The following is an 18,631-nucleotide window of genomic DNA, read 5'->3' on the forward strand; positions in this document are numbered from 1 at the left end:
CATTCCTATTTTTCCAATACGCAAAGTTCTATTTGCTGCTATTCATACGGTTTGACAAAGGGGTTCTTTATCGATCTACGATTTAAAGTGTAATTAAGACGTCTCTCCTACATAATCTATACCTACTTATAATAAATCTGTAGAGAGGTCAATTCTGTACATGAAATATAATTTTCAAAATTACTATCAGGGGGTGATACTGATGCCAAAAATGCAATCAGTAAAATTTTTGTCTGTCTGTCTGTCCGTCTGTATGTTCCTTATAGAAACAAAAACTACTCGACGGATTTTAACGAAACTTGGTACAATTATTCTTCATACTCCTGGGCAGGTTATAGTATACTTAGGAATTCTCACGGGAACAGGAATTAGCGGGAAAATCCTTTTGTATGAAAAATCTAAACCGCTTAAGTTAGACGCTTTAACGCACGTAGGTACTTTAGTAAACTAATTCCCACGGGAACGGGAATTCGCATTATTATACATATAATTCTTGACAATAAATAGTTTTATTAGCAACTAGCGGCCGCCCGCGACTTCGTACGCGTGGATCCCGTTTTACCCCCTTCATCTATCTTACGCGGTTTAGATTTTTTCGTTCAAATGTTTTTTCCCGTTCACGTGGGAATTTTGCAATATCCTGTTGTAACTAAGCTTTAAGTTTATTAAGATACCTACATGTCAAATTTCAAGCGTCTAACTAAAGCGGTTTAGATTTTTCATACAAAGGGATTTTCCCACGAATTCCAGTTCCCGTGGGAATTAGTTTACTAAAGTACCTACGTGCGAAATTTAAAGCGTCTAACTTAAGCGGTTTAGATTTTTCATACAAAAAGATTTTCCCGCTAATTCCTGTTCCCGTGGGAATTCCTAAGTATACTATAACCTGCCCAGGAGTATGAAGAATAATTGTACCAAGTTTCGTTAAAATCCGTCGAGTAGTTTTTGTTTCTATAAGGAACATACAGACAGACAGACAGACAAAAATTTTACTGATTGCATTTTTGGCATCAGTATCACCCCCTGATAGTTATTTTGAAAATATATTTCATGTACAGAGTTGACCTCTCTACAGATTTATTATAAGTACCTATAGAAGATAGAAAATGGAAATGTACTTCTGTTATGCTAATAACCTCAAAATCTGAAGCATTTTTCCTATTGTAACGAATCTCCCGCTTATCCGTGCTTTAAGTATCTACACTAATATTATAAAGAGGAAAACTTTGTTTGTTTGGTTGTAATGAATAGACTCAAAAACTATTGGACCGTTTTTATTAAATTCTTTCACCATTCGAAAGCTACATTATCCACGAGTAACAGGCTAAATTTTATTTTGGAAAATAATAGGGTTCCGTAAAATATGTAGGTAGGGTAAGTGCGCTAGTTTTCGTCCAATTATCGGAGTTGCCAACTTTGTGATGCGAAATGAATATCTTAAAATACCCTTACTCATATGTATCATATGTCATTTTAGTCCTTATATAGTCTACTTTACGTTAATATTATATGACAATAAGTAAATACCACGGGTTTTTTTATAAAAAATATTTTATGCAAAAGAGGCGATTTCACTAGTTTTCGTCCAAAAAAATCAGTTTTCGTCCTAGTGTACGCTAGTTTTCGACCACTGTGTAGAAAAAAGGGTGCAGTTGAATTATTAACTTAAAACCAATTCTATAATACAGTAACTATGGATTGTGGTATATCATTTGAAAGGTAATTTTGTTAGCTTTCAAATGATATCAAAAAGATTTAAATAAGTTTCTTACCTAAATTTAGGAAAATATTTCAATAGGTCGAAGGACAAATGGACGAAAACTAATCTACAGGAATAGCTAATTTTGGTTTTTGTCCACCCCAGTGCTTGCTCATGACGTCATGGACGAAAACACAACAACGTTTAAAGCTGTTTTTTGTTTTCGTCCACATCTTTTTAACGGTTTTTATGGGTTTATCACTGTTAAAAAGTGGACTTAAACTAAAATGTTTAATGTAATAGCAATAAAGATCATATTGGAAGAAAAAACATTGTATTTTGTAGGTCCATTGAAGTAAAATGATTATTAAAAATATTAACTAGGTGACAGGGTTTCCGTCCACGTGGACGAAAACCAAAATCTTGCAAAATTGTTGTGCTAGTATTAGTCCACTTAATTATCTAAGATTTCTATACAAAAACTTTAATAAACCCTTAAAATAGTGTTTATTATGCTAATAATTAGACATACGTGCCAAAAACATTACGTAAAGTAGATAAAACAGTAATTAAACATACCATGAAAGTTCCCTACCGGTACGTTTTTTTTCTAACTTGACGACGTTTTGAATTCACCTGTGTGCAGCAGCAACTTCCGTACATTTTTTTGGAGTTATTACTTGTCAAATTACATTTTCATGCAGGCAGAACTGTTACTTAGATATTGTAGATTGTAACAAGTCTAAACTTGCACGGAAAGTTAGGTTTGTATTCTAATTTTCCGTATTTGTTTGTGGCAAGTCGGTCAAATGGACGAAAACAGGAGCTGGACGGAAAACCGGCGCAATTACCCTACCTAATGTAGGCCACGCGCGCGAAGCCGCGAGCGAAAAGCTAGTGGAGTATAAGGTGACAATCGTTAAGTAATTTCACATATAAAAATCATTATTTCATTGCTTGGGGGTCTTGGGGCGAACGATGTATGGACGCAGAACAATATCCTTTATTTTCAAATTTAAGCAAAAAGCATTCTGTGGTTATAAAATACTATGCTTATTTGCACCTAGTTTATCAATCACCATGTTAATTCCATGCTTTCTATCCAGTCGACTGCTCTAACGACAAGGGTGGGCAGTCGTTGAGATGACAGCGCGAAAATCGTCGGCATCCACTAATTATGACCCGTATGTCCACTATATTGACAAAGTTCTCCGTCTTCGTACGCGATATTGGAAATTTGGCATCTACCATCGGCTGATCTGACATTAGGCGTAGTCTGGCTTTGATATTCAATTTTCAACTGTATTACCTTGACAATCAGTTCAAAATTGATTACTAGAAAATTATTTGACAGACGATTTCTACTCTCGACAAATGCATTTGAATTAGCCCACTGTCTCTATCGATCCGATCTGCACAACCACTACAATAGTCTAATTTACATATTATTTATAATCCACGTTTACTAACTTCAGTTTTATACAAGCACTAGCTGACCCGGCGAACTTTGTTCCGCCCTAATGGCAATAAATAAGCAGACTTTTTTTTATTTCGAACGGGATAAAAAGTATCCTATGTCCTTCTCCTGGCTCTAAACTACCTCCCTGACAATTTTCAGCTAAATCGGTTCAGCCGTTCTTGAGTTATAAGTGGTGTAACTAACACGGCTTTCTTTTATATACAGGGTGGCCAAAACAGTGAGGTCTAAAAGAAAAATTTAGATTCCTTACATCAAGGTGTACCTAAATCACCCCATGTATGTAATACGATTGTGCTTAGTTTAGGAGATAGAGTTAATTTTGTGATATTTTAAAATTTTGTGACCTAGTAGGCTTTAAACATTTTTATCTTTTTTTTGGGGTGTCTTTTCTCAGATTTCTTTTTTTCGACAAATTTGTTATTAATTGCAGATGTTTGAAAAAAATAATCACCTTCCTATCTTTGATTCAAGATACAAAAGATTTGCTAGAAACATTAAAATTATGCTTTTATCAGAACACTATCAAATTTTCAACTTAAAAGTTTAAGTAAAAAAACGAACTTCCATAGGTCCAAAACCATTTTAAAAACTGCGCCGATTCCTGAACATTCATAATAATACAAAAAAACATGTACTGAATGGGCCACTATTTCCTGTAATCGGTCCACTAAAGTGGTAAGTCGGAGATTCCGTTCCATGTTTTTGACTTTCTTAGAGTGAATTAATATTGGGAATCCTCTAAGTTTACATTACGTAGAACAGATTTAGAGCAGTAACTGGATAGAACATGTTTTTATTCTCAACGAGGAAGCTCTTGCCCTTCATCACACCTGGTGGAAACTGATGATTGGGCTGAAGGTGGAAAGGAACTTCAAATACAGAGGAACTATGGCTCCTACCTCCAAATTCTGAAACACATTGTTATTTTAAGTAAGTTTTAATGAACATAAACCAAATATCCCTCCTTCTTCTTCTCACTGTAGTAGGTATTTCAAATGTAACAACTGCCTCTGTCTTCAAGTGCTAGGAGGTAAGTTTCAGAGGTCCCGGGTTTGATTCCCAGTCGAGGTGAAATTTTCTGCTCGGTTTGGTTGGCGGTAGGGTTGATCTAAGTCTGCCTGGCTAGCAACTCTATTTTCCTAAGTCTTTCACTATAACAATAATGTTAATAGCATTACTGTATTCCGGCATTTGGAGGTAGGAAGCTATAGTTCCTCTGTAGTTGAAGTTCCCTTCCACCTTCAGCCCAATCATCAGTTTCCGCCAGGTGTGATGAAGGGCAAGAGCTTCCTCGTTGAGAATAAAAACATGTTCTGTCCAGTTACTGCTCTAAATCTGTTCTACGTAATGTAAACTTAGAGGATTCCCAATATTAATTCACTCTAAGAAAGTCAAAAACATGTAACGGAATCTCCGACTTACCATTTTAGTGGACCGATTACAGGAAATAGTGGCCCATTAAGTACATGTTTTTTTGTATTATTATGAATGTTCAGGAATCGGCGCAGTTTTTAAAATGGTTTTGGACCTATGGAAGTTCTTTTTTTTACTTAAACTTTTAAGTTCAAAATTTTATAGTATTCTGATAAAAGCATAATTTTAATGTTTCTAGCAAAACTTTTGTATCTTGAATCAAAGATAGGAAGGTGATTATTTTTGTCAAACATCTGCAATTAATAACAAATCTGTCGAAAAAAATAAATCCGAAAAAAGTCAACCCAAAAAAAAGATAAAAATGTTTAAAGCCTACTAGGTCATAAAACTTTAAAATATCACAAAATTAACTCTATCTCCTAAACTAAGCACAATCGTATTATACAGTGTGAGTCACGTTAAAGTGTACATATGAAAATAAATGAAACTAGACCTATTTTTATCGACAAAAAAGAGGTCAAAAAATTTTTGAGATTTTTTTTTAATTTTTTATAGAATTTTTTTTCTTCCAATTACTTATTGTAAAGAAAACGTAATAACTTTTAAACTAAGCGGTATATCCTGATAAAATAAAAACAGTCATAATGCTAAATAACAGGCGATACTAAAAAAATAAATAAAATACACAAAAAATGCCAACAAATAATAAAAAATAATACTTATTGAAAAAAAAACTGCTTTTAAATTCGTGTTTTTTTGTTATTTGATAAATTTCTCCAAAAAATGCCCCTATAACAGGTGGTTTTTATTACTTTGTATTATTCTCTATCGTATTATCTTTGTAAAACCAAAAATCGCATGTCTCTATCCGTATCACAACATTTGCTATGATCGTTTGAACAAAGGCCTGCCACAACATTATTCTCCGCTACAGGTAGAGACAATTTTAATTTTAACTAAAATGCTTATTTTACTTCGAAATCTTTTGTTTTTATTTAAAATCTAACTTGTCTTTATCAAAATTACAAATCTAGAGCCATTTTCAGTTTCGTTGTTAACGAAGCGTTAAATGGCGCGCCCGGAGAGGCTTAGTTCAAACGATTATTGCAAACGTTGTGATAGGGATAGAGACATGCGGTTTTGGTTTTATGAAGGGAATACGATAGAGAATAATACAAAGTAATAAAAACCACCGGTTATAGGGGCATTTTTTGGAGAAATTTATCAAATAACCAAAAAAACACGAATTTAAAAGCAGATTTTTTTCAAAAAGTATCATTTTTTATTATTTCTTGGCCTTTTTTGTGTATTTTTATGTATTTTTTTAGTATTGCCTGTTATCTAGCATTATTACTGTTTTTATTTTATCAGGATATACCTCTTAGTTTAAAAGTTATTACGTTTTCTTTACAATAAGTAATTGGAAGAAAAAAAATTCTATAAAAAATTAAAAAAAAATCTCAAAAAATTTTTGACCTCTTTTTTGTCGATAAAAATAGGTCTAGTTTCATATATTTTCATATGTACACTTTAACGTGACTCACACTGTATACATGGGGGTGATTTAGGTACACCTTGATGTAAGGAATCTAAATTTTTCTTTTAGACCTCACTGATTTGGCCACCCTGTATATAGATTAGGGTTAACAACAATAAAAAAATGCTTAAAAAAGTTTGAGCGCCCTTGCACCGGCTATGAGAAATTCGTGCCAACGCTAATCTTCCCGCTTCCGAAGTCGATAAACTAAAATTTCGTGCCGTAGACCAACAAAGGATTTGTAGGGAAATGGTGGAAACAACCGTGGCCAATATTCCAAATATGGCCGCTGATAAATTAAGAGCGGTAATTCCAGAGCGATTTTGGCACGTACACGTATTTGTGGAGACGTGGACTGATTTCGGGAATCATGGAGCAGACTTTAGTGGCCAGTGCAATGTGCAGCTTTGTTATGCGGCGCTCTAGTTCGAATTTTGAAATAATTGACGTATTATTAAAAATAATACGATTTAATTTTGAAATTAGAACGATTCGCGATGTTTTTTTTTTCTGTTTATGGCACAAGGAAAGGTACATTTGGGAATCAAGGAGCAGACTTTAGTGGCCAGTGCAAGTTCGAAATTCAAACTCTATTTAGTTCAAAAGAAAAAAATAACTTTTTTTAAGTTATGAAGAAATTTTGCAAATAGAACGATTCGCGATTGTTTTCTGTCTTAAGGCATATTCTCAGTCACCAGGTACCTAGGTAGGTACTTGATTAATGCCCATTTTCACCATCAATCCATAATTGTTAAGTGACCCCTATGGTAACACATAACAGGAAAACGGGCATAAAAGGCTTGGATTTGGTGAAAAATAACTTGTGTAAATAGGAATATATTCGTGAACAAATCATCATAACCATGCGAGTGTATGTAGCTCGCACTTGACCGTTTGATGTCGCATTGGATAGAGAGCAAATTAAAATTTTAAAACTTTTTTACATTTTGGTAAAGTATCTGAAAAACGATGCGGTGAGCCAATGGTACTACTTTTTAAATTACTCATTTGCTATTAGTTAGTGGTAAAGTTATTTAAAACTGTAACTTCATCCATGAAAATATTTTAACGAGTGTTTTTCTCTCGCAAAAAGTGGAATCTATTTTTTTATTTTTGCACAACGGCTTATTTGACTGTTCGAAAAAATGGTTTGCATTCACAAAACTTTAGAACATGCCAAAAATATCTGTATTGAGTTTCGCTTCATATTATTTGGTACAATCGGAATACCTTTAATTTTGTCGATCCATCGAGTAAGGGGCGCATATTTTCGAATAATATGATTAGATTTATTAACCAACTAACTTCATTTTAGATGGTGATGATTCGAATCTCCAATTAAATACCACAGTTATTTAGTTTAGTTTTAACTAAGACACTGATTTATCTCTCTTCATCTTTACATTATTAATAACATAACATTGGAAATATTAACATTATTAATAAGAGGACGCCTCTATGAATGTGATAAAAAAATTCTATCGTCTCATGAATCATAAGAATCTCTAATAGACTAAGAAGATGTCATTAACGTAAGCACGCCTAAGTTGTATTATTTTCCAGCTTCATGTGTATGACGCGTAAATTAAGTTAACTTCGTTATTTCCTAATGAGAATTGTTTGCAAATCCTCAAAGCATTCGCTTGACAAAGGCTTCCAATGATTATCTGGAGCGCGGCCCGAAAGTAATATAAGTAAGCCAAATGAGCATTTCCCGCACGTAACTGCCGAAAAAGTCTCATTACTGTACCGACACCTAGCGAATCTGTTCATTAATATCTGGGCGTCTTCGTCACAGTGAGAGCCACAGCACACGATGCGTTGCGGCAGCGATGCGACGCCGCGGCGGAGCGGTGTCGCTGCATCATCTAAAATATCTGTGGGCACACGAGCGTTGCGGCACTTCGTCACAGTGAGAGCCACAGCACACGATGCGTTGCGGCTGCGGTGCGACGCCGGAGCGGTGTCGCTTCGTCGTCTACATAGGAATATCTGTATCAGGACACACGAGCGGTGCGGCGTCGAGTCGCTGAAATCTTTGCGGTACGGCGCCGCACGCATCGTGTGCTTTGGCTCTAATAGAGGAAAATACAGAAGGTTATTGTTGATTTTATCTTGAAGCTATTACACAGAATTCATTCAAAGCTGACCTGCCAATCTGAACTGTCGTGCTAGTGTTGTTGTCTTCTTATTCGCAGTTTCTTGTATGGCAATTATTATTTTTAATTTGTCTAGTCAATCAAGACCAATAATATGGTCACCCTATACTAGCTATAACCCGCACTTATAAATATTAGAATTGTAACTTGACAGACAATTCTAATATAAGTTACATTAGTACTACTTACTTGAAATAGATGGTCTCCTGCTGTTGACGTCGGTTTAAGGTTTTATGGTTTACCGATAGATGTCACCGCGCGCTAGATGACAGGTAGTTCACGTAGTTTGGCCAATAGATGGCACCTCTTAGATTAAGGCAAAATATTAGCGCGCGGTGTCCAGATTTTTTGCCCGCCCTTTATATATAACCGAGGAAAGAATAAACAGTAAACTGGTTTTTAACTCACATTTATACCATGTATACATTTCTTCCATTTTATCATATAAATCATCTTTCACATAAGAGGAATCAGTTAATTCATCAGACCCTGCACCACGCATTAATTCCCGGTGGCCTGATGAGAATTCAGCCCATAACAGACTGTTCCACCAACTCTATTATATTTTCTATGTATTCCTTTGAAATTTGATTTGCTGATAACTTATTGAAAACTTCGCATTTGAATCCCTGTTGTTCCCAAGATGGTGCTTCCCAAGTTGTTTCGAAACCGAGTCATCTTAATTTGCCCAAAATTGTAATACCATTATTTACAGGCAAATATTCGGAATGGCCAACATTTTTTGATTTGTTTACTTCATTGGTGCATCATAATGATGACTTAACAAAGGTTCAAAAGTTCCATTACTTAAAAAGTTATCTCAAAGGCGAAGCGGAACAGCTTGTGAAGCACATTTCGATCGCAGAATGTAACTATGACAGATGTTGGGAATTACTGGAGGAGCGATACAATAATAAGAAGTACATATGCCAACAAACGTTGATTAGATTTTTCAATCAGAAAACCATGGTTAATGAGTCCGCACCCATACTGAAAGAACTGATTGACACCACGAATGATTGTATGTCCACTTTACTGAACATTGGTGTCAACGTGGGGAGCTGGGACGTGATTGTTGTACATATTTTGAGTCAGAAATTGGACACAGAAACCAAACGTAGTTGGGAGTTTTACGTGAATAGTCATAGCTCGGCGGATCAGCTACCAACATATTCAATGTTTCAGGAGTTTTTGACAAATAGATACCGCGCAATCGAATTTTTGGTTTCTGGATCCAACACACCTAGGAAAAACGTGACTCAAAATTCAAATAAGTTGAAAGCCCTCCATGTAAATAACCATAGTTGTGTTTTATGTAAGGAAGCACACACACTTGCATTTTGCCCGGGTTTTGCGAAAGAAACAGTTGACAGACGTAGAGATTTCGTGCAGGACAATAATATCCCACCAAAAACATTCTGTAAAAATCTAGCCAAGTCTCGATGGACTGCTGCTTGTTTATCTCTAAAAAGTAATGAAATCTAGACAAAGTCGTGCCAAGTCTATGGTTCCTTACTGCAATTTCTTTATTATTATAGTTAATGTTGTGTGACTTGGCCGTTGAAGGGTACAAAACCAGGTGCTCCATGGAACTTGGAAAACGTTGATTCACTAACCAGTCAAGTAGGCTTGATAAAGCTGCGTATTTCAATAATACATGTATGATTATCTTATAAAGATTGTTCAACGGCCAAGTCACAAAACAATAACTATAATAATAAAGAAATTGCAGTAAGGAACCATAGACTTGGCACGACTTTGTCTAGATTTCATTACTTTTTAGAGATAAACAAGCAGCAGTCCATCGAGACTTGGCTAGATTTTTACAGAATGTTTTTGGTGGGATTTCACTTCTTTTTGTATAAAGTGGCATAATTATTTAACGTCGTCGTCTTTTCTTTTAATATTAATCGACATTTTTTTTTACGATATTAAACACAAATAAACTCAACGACCTGTAAAATGCACAACGAATCAGAAATTATTTTAATAACTTAGCGAACCTCACGATATAATAAACGAAATCAACGAAATGCAATTAATTACACAACATTCAACTTAATCGACGGGGGGGTCTAGAAAGGGAAAAAAATCTGGACACCGCGGTGCAGAAAATCGACGCTCAAAGTGCTAGCGCCATCTAGCGGTGAGCGGTACAGGCGAACACCACGGTGCCGGTGTGGCGCTAGTAGTATTAATTATGAATGTGGTGTTACTCCAGATCTTCGATTTTCCTAGTTTTTATAGTTTTCCCTTTATGTAGTCATTAAACCCTAACTCTGTACCAAATTTCAGCTCTCTGAGTTTATGGGAAGTACTAGTTCTATTTTGATGATCATCAGTGAGTGAGTGAGTGAGTGAGTGTCATAAATGCGAAACTTTGCTTTCGCTTAACTTCGGAACTAAATGACCTACAGACTTGAAATTTTGGATTTTAAGTATGTGATTATAGCTTATTAGATGACGAAAGTTTCTGCGTTCTGGTCTTATCCAGAGGTTCTCAAATAGAGGCCTGAAAATGCGGCGAAATGGTTCCAGTAAAGGATGGTACGGCAGTGTTTGCTTCGCGCTCGACTTGGCGGGGGCACTGCCGTGCCCCCAGATTTGATTCAATTGCTTAGGTAGAAGTCACCCAGCTAAGTATTGTCGTATCAAAACAAGGTGTCAGATCTGCAAAAGGAAGCACCACTCACTGCTTCATTCTAATGGGAAATTTATTTCAGAGGCCAGTGAGGATAAGGAGCAAGGGTCTTCTGCAGTAGTCGGTTGTACGCTTACTACTGAAGAAGCAGGAGGTGCAAAAGGAAATATTACTTCGTGTTTTTCGGCGGACAAAACGGGAAAACAAGTATTATTAGCTACAGCTGTGGTAAATATCGAGGCTAATAACGGAACACGGAGAACGGTACGCGCTTTGCTCGATCAAGGATCGCAGGCGTCATTTGTGACCGAAGCGACGATACAAGGTTTGGGTTTAAAGAAGACAAAGACGAAAAACGTTGTATCAGGTCTGGGAGGAGATAAAAAGGTCATCATCAACTCGACGGTTAACATCAACTTGCAGTCACGGGTCAATCCTGAAATCAAGTTCAAGGTCAAGGCGTACGTGTTAAGAAAGATCACAGCTTTTCTTCCAGAGAAAAAGGTTGGTGACCTGGAAGATTTGGATTTAACGGGACTTACCTTGGCTGACCCTGAGTACCACACGCCCAACAAAGTGGATATTTTGTTAGGTGCAGATGTGTATGGGCAGATTCTGCAAGAAGGATTAAGGAAGGGTATCCAGGGTGGAGTGATTGCACAATCTACAGCTTTAGGCTGGATCATTTCGGGCACGGTTATGGATTCACAGCAGAAGCCAAAGAGTATAGTAGTAATGCATTCACTGATCGATGAAAATGATCTCCTTAAGAAGTTCTGGGAACTGGAAGCGGAACCTGAAATAAAAAGAGAAAAAATGTTTACAGAGGAAGAAAAAAGATGTGAGGAGATATTCACAAAGACAACTTCAAGAGACGAGGAAGGGAGATATGTAGTTCGACTTCCCTTGAAGAATGATCCTCCTTGTGTAGACAACTCCAGGGAGATATCTGAAAGGAGATTTCTTTCGTTGGGACGGAAATTCATGAAGAATGAAGCCTTGAGAGAGAAGTACTCTGAAGTGATGCAAGAATACATAGATCTGAATCACATGGAACTAGAGGTGGGCGCCGATATAAAATTGGCCGGCGGCGGCGCGCCGACTTTTTGACCTCGGCGGCGGCGGCGTCGGCGGCGTGACCTTGTTTGACCTTTGTTTATTAGGTTTTTTTTTAAATCTGCTTTTTTAGTATCTGTCGTCAATACTAATCAGGTGATTTGCAGTTGGTTGGGGTTTGGGCCACTAGAGTGGTTTACCCTAGTAAATTAGCTCTCTTGATCATAGATACTTTGATATTTGGATAGCGGGTTTGGCTGAGATCAGGTTCTCATGTATTTCCCAAAGGCGAGCGTGCCAATGTGCCGATAAAAGTATCCTTAATATGTATTTTTGAGCTCTTTGGAGGCACATAGTTAATGTTGGATTAGCTGACTGTCGGTGAAATATTATATTCAGTTCTGTTTTATTTATATTTATGGTCTTTCCATGTCATCCTACGGTCCAGGATTTTAATGCAGGTTGATTGCAGCAATTTGTCGAGGTCTAGATTGGCCGGAGGATACATTTCACGTCTTAAATGATAATATGGTGAGACTTCGGGGCTTAATTACATGCGCCACTTGGTCAGCCAAGCAGCTGACTTTGCAGTCTAGTCACTTTAAGATTACAGTTTGAGTACATTTGAGGAATGCCGCAGCTTTCTGGTGTCTGGGCTACTTTGCTAGTAGATGTTATAGAGTATCGGACCAAATACAGAGTCCTGGGGTACTCCAGCTCTGCAGCTAAAAATAGAAGATTTTGTCACCGAGTTTGATTTAAAACTGTCTGTCACTGAGATAAGAATCCATCAGCAGGTAGTAGAAGCGTGTTAGAAGGTACTTTTTAATTTCATAGAGTAGTCCTTTATAATAAACCCAGCTGAAGCCGTAGCGAAAGCAGACGTACAAGATTCTTTCTTTTCCAAACATTGTACTGATTATGGTTGGTATGGTTTTTGCCAAAATTTATGGTCGGGTATACTATATTACATGGGTCATACTTAGGCAAGGGAATAAACGAGCAAGAATGATCCTTTTCCATAATTTTAACAATAAAAATGTCAGATTAATTCAGCGATAAGAGAATTCGTTAGGCGACTTGCCAGCCTTATGGATCATTTCCAAAGTTAAGAGGCGAGGCGACTTGCGAGGTTTGTATATAATCCCGCTGTATCTCCAGGTCACCTAGATACATTCCATAGCAGCTGTAATAGACATTAAGGTACATACATTTACCAATTTTGGTGACAAATAGGCAATTTGTATTAGTTTTTGTATAACGCCTGAACAAAAACAAAGGGTAATATTTTGGTGTTATACATAGATTTCGAATATAAAAAATATATAATTTAACTAATTAAGACATGACAAAAGAAATGAGGTATGTCTCGTTTCTGTCGGGCCTGGGTCACAGATGACCGTTCTTCTTTGCCTCTATCTTTTAGGCAGAAGTCTACGCCATTATTGAATGTGCGGAAGCTAACCTGCGAAAAAATTATGCCATCCACATAATTTACATTAACTCAGACAGTCAGGCCGCGCTGATGGCCTTAAACTTCAACTTAATCACCTCAAAGTTGGTAGAAAACTGCATGAGTCGACTGAATACCCTAGGAAAACGTAACAGAGTAACGCTGAGATGGGTTCCAGGTCACGCGGGAATCGTGGACAGTGAAAATGCCAACGAACTGGCCAGAGCGGGAGCGGAGGAAACACAATATGGTCCAGAACCCTTTTGTGTCATTCCCAAAAGTCTCGCTCGAATGACCCTGGAGAACATCTATTTAAACAAATCCTTTAAGACATGGTCAGACACGCCAGGATTCACTCATTCTAAAGCTCTTATAAAAGCATATGACCGAAAATGCTCTAAGCAGATCATAGGACTGAGTAGGATCAAAATGCGCATCTTAGTTCGAGCCTTCACTGGACACTGCAGCTTAAACAAGCACTTGTCCACTATGGGACTGTCCGAATCAAGAACGTGCAGGATGTGCCAAGAGGCAGATGAAACGCCACTATACATTCTCAAGGACTGCGGACCTTTGATGCGCAAGCGGAGCTTACACCTGGGCAAACACATCCTAAGCCCACATGATGTAAAAAATATCGCCCCCCAAAAGATACTGCAATTCCTAATGGATGCAGGACTACAGGCAAACTGTAAGGAAAATAGCGGCGATCACAATAGATCGGTACCGGTCGCAGTGATACTATGACTTTATTGCCGCTCATTTAATAGCCGCTCAACTCAATAAAAAATAGTTTTTCTGCGTTTGAAACACAAATTAGTACAGTATTGGAGAGGAGTCAATTGCAAATAGTTTGTACAGTATCAGTATCGGCGCGCCGACAGCTGGTCGTCGGCGGCGGCGGCGTGAAAAAATTCGCGGCGGCGGCGGCGCGCCGGCGTGGCGCCCACCTCTACATGGAACTTGTACCTGATGATCAAGTTGACAATCCATTGGCGATATACTTACCCCATCACGCAGTCATACGAGAAGACAGGGAAACGACGAAGGTACGGGTAGTGTACGATGCCTCCTGTAAAGGTAAGAATAATATGTCTCTAAATGATAACCTTCTAGTGGGACCTACCTTACAGTCAGAGCTACGGCACTTGGTGATGCGATGGCGTACGTACCCCGTTTGTCTCACGTCTGACATAGCCAAAATGTATCGGCAAGTGAAGATCTCGGAATCAGATGTGGATTATCAATGGGTACTCTGGAGAGATGACCCTGAAACTGAGATAAAGCACTATAGAATGCTAAGAGTGACGTTTGGAACTGCATCTGCGCCCTACTTGGCTGTCAAGACATTGCAACAAGTGGCTATTGATGAGGGTGGGAGTTATCCTATGGCAGCGGAGAGAGTCTTAAGAGATTTTTACATGGATGACCTATTGACGGGATGTCAAACTAAAGAAGAAGGATTCAAGATATTTAAAGAAATGAATGAATTGCTGGAAAAAGGAGGATTCGAGTTAATGAAATGGACAAGTAACTGCGATGAGTTAATAGAAGAGATGAAAAGAGAAACAGGGATGAAAGAGGTTCAAGAGGGATTGAAGATTAAGTCAGATGAAACAATGAAGATAGTTGGACTTACCTGGGACCGCAGTGAAGATTCATTCCGTTACGCTGTCAAAGTCCCGAGGCTGGAACAACCTGTAACTAAAAGGAAAATAATTAGTGATATTTCACGATTTTATGATCCATTGGGCTGGGTAGGACCTAGCATCATGAAGTCAAAATTACTAATTCAGAAGCTATGGTTAGCAGGAACTGAATGGTATGAAGCTGTACCGACAAATATATTGGATGAGTGGTTTACTTACCGGGAAGAGCTGAAATTGTTGGAGTCAATTAACATACCAAGATGGGTCCACACTGAGGTTAATTGCGTAGTCGAATTGCATGGCTTCTGTGATGCCTCCAAAGAGGCATACGCGGCGGTGGTTTATGTCCGTGTGATTGACTCCGAGGGGAACATTCGTGTGTCACTGTTAACTGCTAAAACAAGAGTCGCACTAGTTAAACAGGTATCAATCCCGAGATTAGAACTATGTGGAGCAGTGAACGTCAGCTCGAAAGAAAATGCAGCGGATGCAGCATCGCGAGGAGTATCACCTGCAGAATTAGTAGGGAATAGCAGATGGTTCAACGGTCAAGTAGAAGCCTGTATTAATTCAAACCGCTGTCAGTTATTTCAAGCGATGCTGAAGGTGTTTCTGTTTTGACTCCTGGTCATTTCCTTGTGGGAGAGCCTATTGTTACGGCTCCTGATAAGAGTTACGAGTCTCATAATGTGAGTTCTTTAAGGCGGTGGCAGTACACTCAGAAAATGCTGCAAGATTTTGGAAGGTATGGTCTCGTGAGTACTTAGCAAAGTTTTATAATCGGTACAGGTGGTCATCACAGCAGCCTCAACCACAGGTGGGCGATGTCGGGTTGGTGAAGGAGGACGGATTACCTCCCTGCCGCTAGCTATATGGTAGAGTTCGTGCTGTCCATCCGGGACAGGACAATTTAGTTAGGGTAATAACGCTTAAAACAAAAAATGGGACAATTAAGCGCCCAATATCTAAGTTGTGTCTGCTTCCAATAGAGACTGATATGTAAAGAGGTATAAGATAATATAAGATAAGTACTCTAAGGTAGTTGAATAGTTTGATTTTAAGTTAGCAGTTATCGGGTAGTTACATTGTTTGTTTTATTAGATAAGGAAGGACAAATTGCATATTTGTCCTTGGTGGGCGATTATGTTGACGTCGGTTTAAGGTTTTATGGTTTACCGATAGATGTCACCGCGCGCTAGATGACAGGTAGTTCACGTAGTTTGGCCAATAGATGGCACCTCTTAGATTAAGGCAAAATATTAGCGCGCGGTGTCCAGATTTTTTGCCCGCCCTTTATATATAACCGAGGAAAGAATAAATTTGAATTCAGTTGACCTCAAGACGGTGTTTGATTCACTAGTTAGTAGTAACCCTAGTCAGTGTAGGAGTGAGTGATAGTAGTGATAAAGGCTAGGAGTGCTCAGGGTGAGGGAATTCCACCCTCTCACTACGGGAGGGTTAAATACCTGCCAAACAATAACAACTTCCAATTTCACAACAATATTTCTGACTTGACCCTAAAACTACTTTCGAGTAGGTATGTCAAAGCTGACCCGGAATCTGTCTCTAAAAATCCCATAGAAATATCTCAATATCCCATAGAAGAAAGGCCGTACATTTTATCCCAAATCCTGAATGTTTCCCGGAAACTTTTCCAATTTTCCCAAACACATAAGAACCTTCCTCGAATCATTCATTCAATCATTATTAAAATTGCCGAATTGAAAACGCATTTGATGATTATTTTCATTTTTATATAAGATATGTATACCGTTTGTCGGCCGTTTGGTGTAGTGGTTCAGAACGGACTACTATGCCGAGAGGTCCCGGGTTCGATTCCCGGCCGGGCAGAAATTGAAATGATGAATTTTAATTTCTGTGACGGGTCTGGGTGTTACTATGTATAATATGTATGTATTTAAAAAAAAAAAATGTATATAAGTAGTGTATCCGTCAAGCTAGCACCCATAACACAAGCATTAAGTTGCTTACTTTGGGGCTAGCTGGCGCTGTGTGAAATTGTCCAAAGATTTAAAAAAAAAAATACCTACGTACCTACTACAAGTCAAGTAGTGAATTAAGGAGGTGTACTAACAATCATTGATGATATAGATTACTTTTAAATACCTACTCTAAAATGTATAAATTATGAAATGAGAGAAGTAATAAGTTATAATAAAATAATAGTATTTTCGATTTAAGTTTAACCGCAAAGATTTCCATTTTTTTAGTAAGGTAACTCGAATTTAATAACACTTGTAATTAATTAAATGAAGTTTATTCAGTACATAGGCCCTTTCCAGGGCACTTATACATGTCCCAAATATAGCTTGCCCTACCAACCTAAAACCTACCTAATATTAATCAGTTAGAATTTAATATCAAATACTTACACCCACTGAATTCTCTATTAGGCCTCGTTTTGGGCTGAACATAATTATAATGAATCATCTATTTCTATCATCCATTTTAATTGACTTATTAGATTTGATTGAATGATTATTAGGATTTAATTTCTGTACCTACGTTAATATTTCAGTAGGATAATATCCAAACGATGTAGAACCTGTAATTTAGTAGTAATGTCTCCAGGCTAAAATGACCCGTATATTTATTTTATTTTATTTTATTATTCATGAATAGAACGGTAGTACCAATTACACTATTCAAACAAGACGTAACAAAGTATATGTCTGTCCTTAAGCCTAGGCGCATACCACTGACTTTTAGTTGGCCTAGAGTTGGGCCCGATTCTACTTTGTACGAAGAATCGGCCGATACCAAATCGGTGTAATGTGCGCTCTTTCATACATTTCCATACTGATTAACAGCCCCACCCAACTATCGGCCAACTAAAGGTCGGTGGTCTGCGCCTAGGCTAATACATAATGCGTAAGTATTTCACATTACTACATGACATTTAGCGTCATATAATGATCAATCCAAAAATATTTAACAAGTAATATTTCCTTAACTTCGGTATTATATTCAATTTACATAAATAACAAACAGGATTATTTAGTTCCTCTCGTAAATTGACTTACGAGTTTATCATATGAAACTTCTTCCCTAAATGTAACTCTCAGATTATTAACTTAAATTCTTAAAATGATATTACCGGGAGTAAAATGATTAATTTACAAGCAAATGGAGAGAAAAATTTGTTACCTACAAAAAGGAGGAAAATGAAAACGAAAATAATAAGAGTAAATATTGGGGAAGCCCTTAAGAATTAATCTGACAAACTTGGACCAGATAAAATTACTGCGGACCGCAATTTTTTGACTTATTAAGTTTTATGACCATAATTTAAGAGTTGTGGCCGAGTAAGGGTACATTAGCAGCCCACTGTGAGCGTAGAGAATGAAACATTTAAAGGTAGGCGAGAGTGACACAAATACTGTTTTCTGATTAAAAATGACTAAAGATATTTATACTAATAAATGTAAACAGTGTGTACGACTTGAAGATTCTACACACCACGCCCGCCGCTTTATTTTCAAAGAGTCATGTCGACAACTTGATTTTTAATGACATTTCACAACATTTCGATGACTATGATTATGACTCATGTCGACGAGTT

At 37.5% G+C, this 18,631-nt stretch overlaps 1 protein-coding gene across 1 annotated transcript; it reads left to right on the forward strand.

The window, feature by feature from the left end:
* The first annotated feature begins 10,777 nt into the window (after positions 1 to 10,777).
* On the forward strand, positions 10,778 to 12,000 carry LOC135080883 (uncharacterized). The gene is made up of 2 exons (XM_063975612.1): positions 10,778 to 10,796; positions 10,973 to 12,000. Exons 1-2 carry the CDS (start codon positions 10,778 to 10,780, stop codon positions 11,998 to 12,000), a joined length of 1,047 nt encoding a protein of 348 aa, XP_063831682.1.
* Positions 12,001 to 18,631: the final 6,631 nt, after the last annotated feature.

The sequence above is a fragment of the Ostrinia nubilalis genome, chromosome 18, assembly GCF_963855985.1.
Source record: "Ostrinia nubilalis chromosome 18, ilOstNubi1.1, whole genome shotgun sequence".
NCBI lineage: Eukaryota > Metazoa > Arthropoda > Insecta > Lepidoptera > Crambidae > Ostrinia > Ostrinia nubilalis.